This window comes from Calidris pugnax, unplaced genomic scaffold (assembly GCF_001431845.1).
Source record: "Calidris pugnax isolate Ruff unplaced genomic scaffold, ASM143184v1 scaffold38, whole genome shotgun sequence".
Lineage (NCBI taxonomy): Eukaryota > Metazoa > Chordata > Aves > Charadriiformes > Scolopacidae > Calidris > Calidris pugnax.
Window position 1 is genome coordinate 13,732,614 of NW_015090995.1, and position 15,004 is coordinate 13,747,617.

Here is a 15,004-nt window from a genome sequence, read left to right on the forward strand (position 1 = left end):
ACAGCTTTTTTTCTACAAAACTGGTATGTCAAAAGTAAACAGCATTTAATGAATTTTATAACTCAAGTAAGAACAGTAATAGCAAATACTGACTGAGAGAAGGGAGAAAGAGAAAGAACAGTTCATCTAAAGTGCTCAGCTTAGAAAAGGTGGTAAGAATTACAGATGCCCCATCTACTTCACAGAATCTACTCCAGAGTACATATGCTCCTCGAATGTCATGTTTACCAAGAAAAACAATAATTCTGGTGAAAAGTGGCAGTTCCTTGGACTCAAAAGCTTTCTTTCATTTCCTCACATGAGACAGGAACGAGTCAGACAAAAAAAAATAAAATGAAGTATTGTTTCCTATATGTTCCCTATACCAGTAAAAGATAGTACATTGTTTACATGGTTCACTTTCAGGATAAATTAAAACGGTAGTAACAGGCAAATGCACAAAGATAACACATTTATTTTTAATTATTTTAAGATTTTTATCTTAAGTTTTTTATCGCAGTGTCTCTAGACTATGTCATGTCACATGGCATAAAAGTCCCTGAAAAAAATATCAGTTTGGATGTTTGCCGCACAACTCTCTCTCCTCTAGTTATAATAAAAAATAAAAAACACATGTGTCAGTGTTGTAGCTTCTTCTGTTAGTTCTTCAACTATCTGCATTTAATTTTCTCCTCTCTTTATCACTGAAGGGACACTCTTACAAGATGAGGAAATCATGAGATTGAATGTAAAACCAATTTTGAATTAGATGCTGTGGGAGAGGAAGAATTGCTCACCTAGTGCCTCCCATCATCTTAACTAGCTTGCAGGAGATCCTAATCCCTAAGAGAAAATGGGTCCAAGAGATTGGTTACTGCACAGGGGGTACAGGCAGTGCTGATGGAAGAGCTAATCCAAGCTGACATTAATAAGGGCAAGCAACTGTACAGCACACAAATGATGGCACGATCCCATGTTCTGCCCTGTGCTACGTGCGAAGTATGTCTACAGAGGAACAAACAAGGGTATAGCTGTGACACACGCTGGCAAGCTATGCCAGGACCACACAGGCTTTAGAAAGCATCAGCAGTTGCAGGCACAAACCTCTTGTAACCAAAGTTTATCTACAGAATCTATAATATACACTGATCTTTAATATACAGCCACCCACCACAGCCCCGGGCTCAGCTCTACAGGTAGGAGTGGTACCATACTACAGCCCTACCTGCACCTTTGTTTAAGAAGAAATTACCTCCACCAAAAGATGTAAATAGAGCACAGCCTGCAGAAAGGTGAACCCATCACTGACCACATACCAACTTTTAAAGAAAACAGTACTTATCTACAACCTTGTCTTCAAAACTTGAAGACGGATAAATTGACAGATTACCTGGTAATTATTTTGGTTTTGTGACAGCCTCAGTTGACTTGAAGATGTAAAATGAGGAGAAAAGGTACTTCTTGATGGGTTAGCACTGTTATATAATGTACTGGATGTTGTATGTAATGAGGTCCGTGCAGGCAAGTGGTAGTCTCTGTTATGGTAGAGAATGTTGTCAGGCACGTCCCTGGCATTCACCATCTGTGAACTACAGCTCACATTTCTTCCAGGCCCAGACAAAGCTGCACTTTGGTTCTCTACTCGAACAGAACTGCTGCTTTCACAGTATCTTGAATAGCTTTGTATTTGTGCTCCCATGGATGCCAGCTCTTCTTCTCTAGCATATTCATCATCCACATCTCCGGTTTCCATCGCGATGGACAGACAGCTGCCTTCCACCGAGCAATGCTTCTGCGCTGCACCTCCTGCCACAATTCTCTGAGGTTGATCTGTAACTGCCAGAGAAAACACTTCACGGATTTCCAGGTTTTGTGTGCTACAAGAAGGGTCCCTGGTATTAGCCCTTTGTCCAGGGGGCACATGCGATGCGAGAGCTGCATGTTCCGGTTTTTGTAACCTCTGACATCCCACGGGTTCAGCTTTACAGGGCCTGTGGCATATCATGGGCTTCTGAGGTAACACCAACTCTGCAGTCTGGACTGATGAACCACCATAGCTTTTTTTAGTGTGACTATATATGGAGTTCGCAGAATTCAGTACACTTGTTTGCCTAGATAAAATAATAGTCTTTTCTCCCACTAACAGGGAAGCATTTTTACAATGTGGTACTTGTCGTCCTATAGGGATGTGCTGCTGCTGAAATTCTGTGTCATTTTTTCCTGGTAGTCGTGGAATAGAGGTTTTATGTATTTCTGCCATTGAAGTGTTCACCTGCTTGGTGGATCCTTGCCTACTGGTTGAACTAGCAGGACTGTATATACCAGTAACTATTACATCGTTACTAGAAGAAGTCCAAGAAGACTGCTGACTTTGGGATCGAGCAATATTTACCACGTTTCTAACTGCTGCTTCTGGAGGTACTGAGGGAGTAGTAGGGACAGTCCCTGGGGGAGTGCCCCCAGATTCTACAGCACTCTTGCTGCTCATCTTCCTTCGTTTATTGCCAACCCACGTCTGCAAACAACAACAACAAACACAAAACAAAGCATTAAAGAAGCAGAAAAAAATAGACAATTCCATTTTTAAGCAGATCCGATGAAATGTTAAGTGTTCAAGACCTAAGTTTACAAGTATGTAAATCATCTACTGATTATGCAGCATCTGAACATCACACGATGGAAACCCATGAATCTGGCGCTTGGGATTCACACACTAATAGACGAGAACCCCAGTCTCAATTCCAAAGCCACAGTTTCTCAAAAATCCTGCCACTGTATCGTGCCTCCTGTCTCAAGTTACCCTTCAGATTTATTTCATTGCCACCACTGTGACAAATTCCCCCAAATTTAAGTTTTTAATATTTAGCACCTTGGGATGCAGAAACATCACTGAGGTATGTAGCTAAACTTTTGTAACCAAATAACTCTGAGATACAACCTTCAAAACTGCCTTGAACAGAAACTGCCAATTCTTGAATGTAGATGAGAGAAGAAAAAGAAGAACTCTTTCTATTAGACATCTACAAGACAACGTTGTGAAGTATTCAGACCCATGGACTAATTCCTCCTCTGCCACCTGCACAAAATAAGATCTGACATGAAAACCTGCTTTTGAAAGACACTGATAGACAAGATTAGGATGACCAGGACTTAACTTCAAGAGAAGTTTGCTATTGTGGACATCTTTGAAAGTGACAATGACAGTCTATCGTTTTATGTAAAAGATAGTGGAGGAAAAAATTTTTAAAAAATCCAGGTTCTATGGCAGTTGTGCATAGGTTAAAATGTACTGCTGTTTTAAACACACAGGAAAGCCTGTCCTGCAAGTAACACATTTAAGATGTAGCTAAAAGAATTGAAGGGGAAATGTTAACTTCAGTATTTCAAGACAAAGATAGTTAATCCAGTAGAAGCATCAGACCTAACAATGGAAGCACAAGCACCACCTAACTACTCCTGATAATTTTCATGATCAGAGAGACAAGACTTGCTCAATTCTTTCACCACAGTAGGTCTGTACTGAATGTAAGGGCATAAGTGAACAGGATACAAGTGCCAAAGAATGAAAAATAACCTTTCCATCTGATTATACTGGTTATGAAAAGGATCAGATACCCGTATAGAGATACGGTAAAACAGTTTTCTGCACCACTTTGGATATCATCTGCTGCACGCCTAAAACCAAACCAAAGCAAGATCTCAACAGTCAGCAACCCAAATCCATTGATTTAATCAATAAACTCCCTCACCCCGCAACAAGGAAACTGCACTGAGTACCTATCTTAGGTTTCCATCTCATCACATGAAAAGAGGAAAGCTTTCTTCACAGACCAATACCTGCTAAGGAAGTAAACAGATTTTGCTACAGGAAAATACACATCCCTGCCATACAGAAGTATGCCGAAGCCCCCATTCCATTCTACTGATTTTTGCTGTCAGATTTTACAAAATGCCTAATTTGAGGCATGAGTTGCTGCATCCTATGGAGTAAAATCTCAGTTACTAGTGATAATTTTTTTTCCTCAAAAGCAGAAACCATAGCCACAGCTCTCAAGTTACTTTCCTTTATTGCATAAAACAAAATTAGAAGATCAAATTTATTTTTTAATAATTTCTGCTCAGTTAATAAGCTTTCAAGATAGAACTCATAATTAAATAGAGACATTGCAAATTTTGGACCAGGAAAAAAGATTTCATCTCAAACATTTTCAACTGTATAGAATTAAAATCTGAAGTGCTTCCTCACAGTTTTCCTGAAAAGAAATGCATTCAAAGAAATGCAAATAACTTACTAGCACTACTATTCACTTGGAATTAAAGTACAGTTTCATGAGACAGCACGTCAGATTTACCACTGCTAAAAGTCCCATTCTCCTGACCATGTCTCCAGCTTCTCACTCCCACCATTTATTCAAAAGCACCCACCTGAAAGATCAGTGAGTACAAAACCCCCAAAGGGCATAAAATTGAGTTGGTGAGGGAAAAAAAAAGTTTTGGTAAGCTTAGCAAATTTAACTGGGTTACTCTGAAATTGAATAAATACCAGAAACGATCAGCACAAGAAGAAAGATGGGAGAGAAAGAACTGCACAGCTGGGAGAAGGGAAAGAGTACAAAACCTCCTATTTTTAGCACTCTGAGACATTAGCCTTGAGAAGAATTAAGTAAAACTATACCCTTAGACTGAAAGGGAAGCTCCACACTGTTAATAGCTTGATGGTCATCATATTAATTTGGGATGTGACAGAGGAGTCATTAAGTACAAAATATCCTAAGAAAAGATACAAAAATGTTTGTTTCAATCAAATTCCCCAATTAGTAAATTTTGGGAGCACTTCCACTAACACTGGGAGCATTACTGAAATTCTCAACTATTATTTAGGTGGAGAAGAAGCTCCCAGAAGAGATGATACATTGCCCAGCTGTTCAGAAAATTACTTGGAATTTAAGAGACCCTGATTTTACATTCCCAGTTTGAACATGGCAGAGCTGGAACAGATTGTGACTGTCCCACAATCCAGACACACACCACAGAGGGCCTGGCAGTGGTGCCTGGCCGTTAGTTTTGACTAAAAGTCCATCCTAAATCTGAAAATAAAGTGTCCTCAGGAAACTCTACAAGAGATATAGAAGAATAACAAAACTGTAACTCTTCTAATATCTGCTGTTGTACTATGGGGAGAACCCCACACCTGCTGCTCCCAGTGCTCAGCCATACTGTGAAAATCAGACCTGGAGCACTTTTGCACTTGATAAAGTCACATTGCTCACATTTCATGTAAAGACAAAAAGCAACCAGGAGTACGCTAATATTAGTGAACAAAACCAGGCCACTGAAGCCTGACATAGCTAGAATACATAGCTATTAAATTGGAAGAGGGCTAGGGTTTTTTCCCAGGAGTAACTCTACCACATTTCCTCATTTTGAAAGGGATAACATATTTTTCTGTATTGCAGTAATAAATCTGTAGAGGTTTCATCATATCATAAATAGAACCTTTTTTTTTTTTTCCAACCCAGCTCAAGATGGGAAAGATAGGATGTAGTTCTAAGGGACAAGGCGGTAGAAATCCTGACTTGGGGAAAAAATATATTCACAGACCTAGGACATTTGAATTATAAGAGTTACATTTAGGGAATTTATGTTCCTATTATAGTCATAGCTGCAAGTGCCAGCTGCAACCCAAGTATCATTCTGCTAGACATTGTGTAAAGAAGTACTGATCTCTGTCCAAGAGTTTTATATGAAAAAAAAGAAAAAAGGGTAGAATTAGGAGAGGCAGAAAGGAGGGTTGTAAAGAAGACAAAGGTAATATCATGTGAAAATATGACAAACGCAGGACAAATGCTGGGTCTGTTTTCATTGCACTTAACAAGTAGGAAGAAAGCATTGCAAATGGGAGCTCAGTAAGAGAAGAAAACTAAAGGAAAAAAGATCATGATACATTATTGCAGCAAGGGAAACAGAGAGGAAAAGGGAAACAAGACGAAGACTGAATGACTGTAAGTAGAGGAGGGACTGGCTGCATCCTCTAGGTCCTTCAATCAGAATAAAAATAGAAAAACAGGCCCTGACTGCATCATCAGCATCCAGATTCCTGTTACAACTGTTTGTCTGTTCCAGAGAGTCTGAATTTCTGGCTGACTTTCACAACTTCCCACCACCTAGAGCTGAGAAAGTAAGTTTTAATAATACCAGAGTGCTTTGAGGGAGGGGAATCCAGTTAAGAATTAGAGGGCAGGGGGCGTCATTACTGTGAATATAACACTGGTACACCACAAAAAAACCTAGACTAATCTTACTTCTTCTTCACTGTCCAGCATTGCAGCAACTCCTGGTAACTCCACTACTGTTGTTATTTTTTCCAGCTAATGCTTCACGATTTCTATTTCTGCTCTGAGACAACAGCCATTTTGTTGTCTAGTGTTTCACAAAAGGGTTATTATTTCCCTTCCCATGGAACTCAGAGACTTTGGAAGAGCTCCTGTTAGCACTGGTAGCATTCTTCTTTTATAAGAAAAGAATGTACTCACTGTAAATAACCATGAGGGACCACAATATCTATGATTGTGACATGGAATACGAGTGTGACAGACTGTGTGAAAAGAAATAGTTCCACAATTACTCCCCCAAATACATTAGGTTATAGAAATTTGTTTAACTGAAGAACACTTTCCTAATAACATGACCTTTCTTTGATACAATATATTGCACAAAGTTTCTATATGGCAAACTAATTTGCAATTTAATAAAAAAAAAGCAAAAGCAAAACTCAAACCAAAACACCATCAACAAAAGACAAACAACAACCAACCCCCCCCCCCCAAACAAACAAACAAAATAAGCAAAGAAACAAACAAAAAAAATAAATCACTCCTTGTGCAATCCAGGCCCCTGCTAAATACAGCAATCATGTGAAGACATTTCAGCAAAAACAAACTATAAACAGGCCCCACTGGATAAAAATGAATGTCACACACACATACTGAAGTCTGATTTAAGACAAGTATGAAGTTAGAGACTCCAGTCCTCACCAAATATTTTATGTAAAGAAATGAAAGTGTATAAACTTTAACATACAAATTTGGAAGGCCTCAGTACTTACCCTGACTACACTGAAGTCCAGCTTAGTTTCTTGTGCACACTGCAATATGAGCTGAAAGCAATTTTTACTTTGATTTGTCATTCCATTTTCATAATAACGCTGTAATATCCTTTGTTGTTCTACAGTAAATACAGAACGCAGATTCATCTAAAAATAAAAGAAGATACTCTGAAAGTTGGAATAAAAATTGTAATACTTGCAGAATGCAGAGGCTCTCATTTATGCTTACTGTGGTAACACTAAGTGTTGACATGTTTTCTTTAGAGTCCTTTACCAACACTTTCACTTACTTTCAAAAAAAAAAAAAAAACCTGTTACAGTCAGCATTCGTATTCCTTTGTGACAGACTCAGGTTGAACTGGTGTACTACATGTTTGGAACAACGCTGACAGCGTTTCATAAATAAGTAAACATTACTATTACATTGTTTTGCTAAGTCCAAGAGCCTCTAGTTTCAAAGAAGAAGTTTCTCCCTTCAAAAAAAAAATCTAATAAAGGCATTAGGCAAAATATAGTAACACCATTAGCTCAACAATATTGGCACATCTCTTTCCCCTCCCCTACCAAAAAAAAGGAAAAAAAAAAAGAGACAAAAATCTGAGATAAAACAAAGGTGACTGTTCCGCACGAGTAAAGTTTCTACCACCTCCAACTTCAGCAAATCCTACACTCTGCTATGGCTGGTCATGCCTTCCTTCTGCTGTGTAAGCCCTGGCACTTCCCAGCTGCAAAGTCACAAAGATCAAGGACCAGAACTGAAGACAAGCTTAGGGAAAAAACAAAACAAAACAACAGAACAAAAAAAAAAAAGAAGGGCTTTAGACAGCTCTGGTCAGGCCAGTGCAATGCTAATGCTCTAATATTAACACGAAGGAGAGACCACCCAAATCACAGCCTGAATTTAGAAAGGTTGAAGCTACTGTGAAACTGTACCCTCAAGCTAGAAAACAGCCTTTTTAAGAATACATAAGGTTTGTTTCACAGGGGTATAAGCCAATGCTGGCTACAGGACCTCAGGATGGGTTCCTGCCCCTTCGTCCGAAGTGGTGGCCAGGGACAACCTTCATCTGACTGTGTCTCAGAAAGCAGAAAAGTCACCACCCACAAGCTCTTTTTAATACTTTCAGTACATGTAACAAAATGCAGAACAAACAAAAGAATAAGAAACCATATCATCACCTTGTAGGAAAATAAAAGGGATGAGGGAAACCTTTGTACCCACCAAGCTTTAAGTTACTGGCTTTGGAAATTCTGGGTGGAAAGGAGGAGAGTGGCAGTATACTTAATCTTTGCACAAGAACTGCTTCTAATTTAGAGCAAATAAAATTAAGATCTCAAAAGCATGAGCAGACACGCAACTCCTTTCACATTATCCATCAAGATGATTACACTGTGTAATGGTAACAGTTACTGGAGTTCAACAGGCCTCTATGAAGAAAAAGATTAACATCTGTAATTTGGAGCAAAACATTTGTAGGCCACAGATTTTACTTCAAAGTTGACATTTCTCTATATGTCAATAGAAAGAGAAAAATCACTAGCTACCAGTTGTAAAAATTACTGTTTTCTTTTCAATAATACTTAAACCAGAAGATTTTTCAATCACATTTTTACCTTTGTTCCCAGTTCTTATTTGTCCTCTCAACCTAGTTCATTAATAAACACAGCACTACCACCTGCATTACAAGTCAGGCTTTGCCCGAGTGATGCCCCCCACAGAACGTGTGTTCAGTCACAGTCAGAGCTGGGCAAAGGAGGCTCTTGCTCTGGATACTCTGCTGTTCAAAGAAATTTATAGCAAGCAAGAGAGGAGACCATTATTAGTCCATTAACAAATCAATAAAGTTCATAAAAATCTACTTTATAAAGTTAAGAATTGTCTTCAGATCTTCCATGTGGATATGCATAATGATGCAGTCACCAAACGATTTATGTCACTTTTAAAGAATACATAAGAGTTAATTTTGTGATTCTTTTTCCTCCTGCATGATTGGCAGGACCCAGCTTACACTTCTGTGTCTACTATTCTTTCAGTACCAGTGGCCCCGTTTTATTTAGTTGAGATCTGTTCCCACAAATGACCTCATCAGGAATAGTTATGAACCTTCTAACTTTCCAGACCCAGATGAACACTGTCATCCAATAGCTCCAGCATTTTTATACATAATCTCATCAAAAAGAAGCATGATCTTCAAATGGTTCATCAACTACAATGAAGACTCCTCCAAGTGGAAGATAAATTTTTAGAATCAGACCTGATGACTTGCAAAGACATGTCTCAGGTCCTTGACACATTTTTTAATTATGTGGATTTCTGTATCCAAAGCCATTTCTGTGTTAAAATGCTTTCATTGTTGTATCTGACATCTGTAGTTTAGATAAGGACAGGGCGGAACATTTTGACAAAATCTCTTGATCTTCAGATGAACCCATATGCATTGCATGACAGACTTTGCGTTGCTAAGCTCAAGAGAAGCCACAGTTGGGTTGAAAAAACAACTCATTTTTGCTCTTCAGTTTAATCACTTGTAAACTACACCTGTCAACCAAAATATTGGTAAGATTCCTTCCCAACTTCTGCCTTGAATCCAGGAAAATACAGCTCAGAGGATCACAGAATGATATGGAGTTGGAAGGGACCTCTGGAGATCATCTAGTCCAACCCCCCTGCCAAAGCAGGTCCACCTGGAGCAGGTTGCACAAGGACATGTTCAGGCCGGTTTTTAATGTCTCCAGAGACAGAGATTCCACCACCTCTCTGGGCAGCCTGTTCCAGGTCTCTGCCACCCTCAAACTGTTCCTCACGTCCCTTAAAGTTCCTCCTCCTCATGTTTAGATGGAACTTCTTATGTTCAAGTTTGGGCCTGTTCCCTCTTGCCCTGTCACTGGGCACCACTGAAAAAAGACTGACCCCACCCTTTAAGAATCTATAGGCATTGATCAGATACCCTCTCAGTCTTCTCTTCTCCAGACTAAAAAGACCCAAGTCCCTCAGCCTCTCCTTGTGAGATGCTCCAAGCCCCTAATCATCTTTGTAGCCCTCTGCTGTACCCTCTCCAGCAGTTGCCTGTCCTTCTTGACCTGGGGAGCCCAGAACTGGACACTGTACTCCAGATGGGGAGGATAACCTCCCTTGACCTGCTGGTCACACTCTTCCTGATGCAACCCAGGATGCCATTGGCCTTCTTGGCCACAAGGGCACATTGCTGGCTCATGGGCATCCCATTGTCCACCAAGACTCCCAGGTCTTTTTCCTCAGAGCTGCTCTCCAGCAGGTCAGCCCCTAAGATCTGTGCAGAGGCCATGAGAAACTGATTTAAATAAACACAGTAAAGGGCCTTACAAACACAAAGTTTATGGAAGCTGAGCCACAACTTCAGTTTACATTCCAACATCTAAACTTTCAAATAAGCAGGTGAGAATGTATCGATGCATTTTGTGTTCTAAATATACTGAATCTTCAGTCAATAGACAATTCTGTACCATTTCCCACTGCCCCGCCTATCCACACACAAATTTACCAAAACTACAGAAGGGACATCATTTTTTTTTTTTAAATATCGTTAGCTATCCTGTTAAGTAAATCAATCTTTTTTTTTTTTTTAAACTACACTACAGTTGCTTGGTATAACATGGTTATTAAAAAGTAGATGTTAAGCTCCAGACAGCACAGAAGCAATAGACAACCTCAACAAAGGGCACTGATGCCTGGACTAAAGCCCCAGTAAACCCATCCCACCCCAGGAAGCCGCAGGGTGGTTTTTGCTGTTCAGGTTGCAGATGTAGCACAACCTCACAAGACACGTGCTCTGGTCAGGGCTGGGAAGGAGATACGACTTCGTGTGAAGATCTTAGATTATGCAGAACAAGAAAAAGGAAATTAAGAATCATAATTTTTTTTTTTGCTTTTTAACTGCCTACATAGTGATTTCTAACTAGATATAAAAGATCACAAGTTTATTACTAGTTTCTGCTACTAGTAGCAATCTCTGAGCATTCAATCTCAACACCCTAGGACAAAACCATAACTGGCCAACTGATTTCGCACTAGTGTGTAGGACATTTAGCAGTATTCCTTCTGTGGCAGGTTAAAAGCCCACTGATACGTCATCTGTAAAGTCCAGAGGGAAATAAGTTTGCTACTAGGAGTCCTTAAGTGCTTATTTAGAATATTTAAACCAGTACCCTGTGTTGAATAAACCGATTACTGAATGTTTGGAAGCTCCACTAGAAAGCCACAAAGTCCCAAGCCATCACATTAATCCATGAAGTGCTGACTCTGCATATCCCGTCTCCATAGTTAACAAGTTTTGCTCACTTTCCACACCTGTCAGACCTAGCAATTTTTCTACATTAAGTGCACTGAGAATTCAAACACCTATAAGAGCATAATGTTACTGTCTCTGAGACTAGATTAATACAGATTAATACTAGATTCATCAAAGGATTACACTGTTTTTTGGGTTTGGGATTTTTTTGAGAGGTGCCACTATGAAAACTGATGCTAAACAGGTTATACAAAACAAGATATTAATTCTTACATTTTCTCTAGTGTGGGAGATCCATGACAGTCAGTGGAAATTTATATAAACTAGAGATAACTTACCAAATGCTGACATTACTAAGCAGCAAGGTAGCTGCATTAGTATCAACAGAATCAGCAGATCATACACCTTCAGAGCGGACTCAGTATCATTCAGAACAACTGCAGTAATTTCAAAGGAAATAAACTGCTTTTCCCAATTTGTGTACCTATGAAGCACTCCCGTTTCTTCAGGATTTCTCACCTTTGTCTTGAACCTCAGACTCCAAATTAGAAATCCACATGGATTTTTATTATAACTTCATTTTGATCTTGACTTGCCAAGCTTAGAAAACATGCATTTGAGCTTTTGGGAAGCCAGGTGTCCAGTTGGTTGGCAAAACATTGGCACTGAAAAGAGAGTTTGTTACAGAAAAGAACTCTGTGACACTTAATACAATTCAGGCAAAGCATTATAAAAACTAAAATTCCATTAATGTAAGCTATATTTTCAGTTCAATAAAAGACAGAGGTGGCAAAGTAGTATTTTTAAGACTTCAACATCTGCCTGCTTTGCTAATAAAGGTAGCCTTGGCCAAGTATGTTGCTGTCTATGTGACAGTGCAGAGAATCATCTATGACAAATGAAAAAGCAATTTTCCTGTAAATACCTCCTCCACCCCTGCTACATGTCCTAAAACAACTAACATCATTCAGCTTTCCACTGTGGTGGTCTCCCACTCCTCAACCTCCTATAAACCCATCAAGATAAAGATGTTATTCTTCATTGCCTTTCTAAACTGAATACTATTTAAAAAAAATTATCACAGTAGCAGAAGAATCCCTTTGCTATATGTGGTGGTTCAGGAGATGTAAATGTAGTCCGAGTGCTAAGTCAGGCACTGGGGACACATGAGAGATCTAAGGCTGGTAAGTGATAAGAACAAAGATGGGAGCTCTGTGCCTTTCAGTTTCTCCAAGACTGCTGAGTACAAGCCTCATGAAGGACAATCCTCACTAACACACTGTGACCTGTCACATTGGCTCCTCCTCAGGGGAGATTAAGGTTATTCTTACAGCAGAACTTCTTTAGCTGCTTGAGCAACTTTTTCCACAGCATCCTTCTTTCCCTTTCTGTGGCAAGGGCAAGCACAAGCGGAGGGGAGAACATGGAAGAACTAAAGCTGAATTTGCTTCTCAAATAGTAGTGCATTTGCTTCACGACATGGGGACTTAATGTAACTACTATGCCACACAGCTTGCTGCAAATGCCTAGTCCTTCCACTCTAGTTAATTAATTCAACATCCAAAATTACAAATCTCTCCAGGGGGACCTGGTGAAGCCCAGAGATGCGTTTTCAGAAACTAATGAAAACAACTTGGTGTCAAAGAGTACCACAAAAGAAAGAGCAACAGTAAGAAAATGGGAATAACTCTATATCAATGATCCCCTGGTTAAAAAAAAAAAAATAAAATTCAAGAGTTATGTAGCTGTTCTGTAATGACTACTTAAAAGACCTGGAGGGTTAAAAAAAGCACAGCAGCATAAGAAAAAAAAATATCTGTGGTCTAAAGTCTGCCTACAGTGTACAGCACTATAGTCATGTCAAAAAGTCTCAAGATTGCTGAACCAAATAAACTTGCTTACAAGGTAAGTCTTAATGGAATAGTACATTAATGATAATTAATTTGAAAAATAGGAAATAAAAACGATGCTCCTCTCATTTCAAACAGTAACAAAAACCAGTCATGGATGGGAAATTATAATTAACAAAACGGAAGAAAATTCACTCGGAGTACACACCACCAAAAGTAACTAAGTGTAAAAATCTTTATGGGCTAAAACATTATAAAACTGTCAGGGATTAACACATAGATAAAACAGAACAAGCAGTTTCTGAGAGGTTGGGGTTCTTTTTTAACCTCAGCACCAAACAAGCATTTGTTTGGAAAAAAGTCAATTTATAAAAGACTGCAAACTTATTACTGTTTTAGTCTATCTATCCATAACAGGTACAAGAAGAAACTCAGCACACTCCTCTATTTATTTCTTTTTTTCTTCTTCCCTCTGCAGAGGCAACAATATAAATCTGAGACAAAACTGCAACTATAATAAGAAAGTTACTATACACATAAATAAAACTAGACTGCAGCAGTAAGACTATTACTACAGCTTTAGAAACCTGAACCACCTAATTCACTTTTCGTTCTGCCAAAAGCTCACAATTTTTTGCACACTCCTAATGGAAAGAAAACAATCAACCACCTGTGGAGACTGGATCAAGCAACAATACTTAATAATCTGCATTTGTGGGCTACAGCCTTCTTCCTACACAGGCCAAAACAGTTACAACTGTAAGTAAGTACACAACTGTAAGTGCAGTAGGTTATGCTTCTGGTTGGGTAAGTGTAATGTACCCACCAGCTCGTAAAGCTACTTTTAAATATCCGTGACTCACAGCACAATTGCTTCTCTCTCCACTAAGTAAAGCACTTGCAGTATTATACTACAGTTCTACCTATAAAATTCAGCCCTTCATTAGGGACAAATTAGACAGCCCTTGGTAACTTAATAACATAATAACCTGACCACAACTCTGCAGGCTTATGCATCCCATCCCTTTATTCATGCAAATGAGACTTCTGACTTCAACTGGATTAGCCACGTGTTTTAAATTAAGCATGTACACAAGCGTTTGTAAGAAAAAACAGAATACTAAAATGCAGTTCTACTCTGAAGATGCGAGTTGCTTCCAGACTCCACTTTGGAGGACACAGAACTATTTTTGCTTAGATACATACAATCTTACCTACAATATCAGGAGCCCTAACAGAATGCTGGGGCACAGGGGTGGGGATTGTATGTTATTCCCCAGGGTGGGTCAAGCCTAGGGGCAACACAGGGCACTTCCACAGCAAGAGCTGCCCTGGCACCATCGTCCCTCCAGAACACACAGCCCTGCGGCCAGTGCACCTCTCCCTCCTCCCTTCCAAACCCACCAGGAATAAGGTGTGACACTAGGACACCCCGCTCAACGGCAGCTGTGTCCGGCACCAAAACAAGGCTGACACAGCCTCTGAGAGGTCCAAGTCCTGAAGGGAAACAAGGTGTGAGTCGTTCCGTGTCAACCCCCTGCAGCTGGCCACCTCCTGCCCCTGTGTGGAGCCACAGGCCCCACACCACGAGGCAACGGCCAGCTGTCTCCTTACCTCTCCCCAACCGCCCCCCACCAAAGCCTCCAACTGCACCAGCCCAGCCTCGGGGAGCTGCCCCTGCACGGAGGCGAGGGGCAGGAAGGGAGGGAGGAAGCGCACACGGGGGACATTGACACCCGCGGCCGCCCCGCCGGGCAGGGCCGTGCCCCCTGGGCGCATGCGCCCCCCGCCTCTCCCTGCCG

The 15,004-nt window shown here is 40.1% G+C and overlaps 1 protein-coding gene across 1 annotated transcript in view; it reads right to left on the reverse strand.

Annotated features, from left to right (window-relative positions):
- HDX (highly divergent homeobox) overlaps positions 1 to 14,934 on the reverse strand; it is a 47,862-nt gene extending 32,928 nt beyond the window's left edge. The window contains exons 1-4 of the mRNA XM_014954857.1: positions 14,817 to 14,934; positions 11,872 to 12,017; positions 7,085 to 7,231; positions 1,370 to 2,494 (exon numbers count right to left, since the gene is read on the reverse strand). Coding sequence (XP_014810343.1) covers positions 1,370 to 2,494; positions 7,085 to 7,231 — 1,272 coding nt within the window. The 5' untranslated portion in view covers positions 11,872 to 12,017; positions 14,817 to 14,934. The remainder of the gene's footprint in view (positions 1 to 1,369; positions 2,495 to 7,084; positions 7,232 to 11,871; positions 12,018 to 14,816) is intronic.
- Between the last annotated feature and the right edge of the window lie 70 nt (positions 14,935 to 15,004).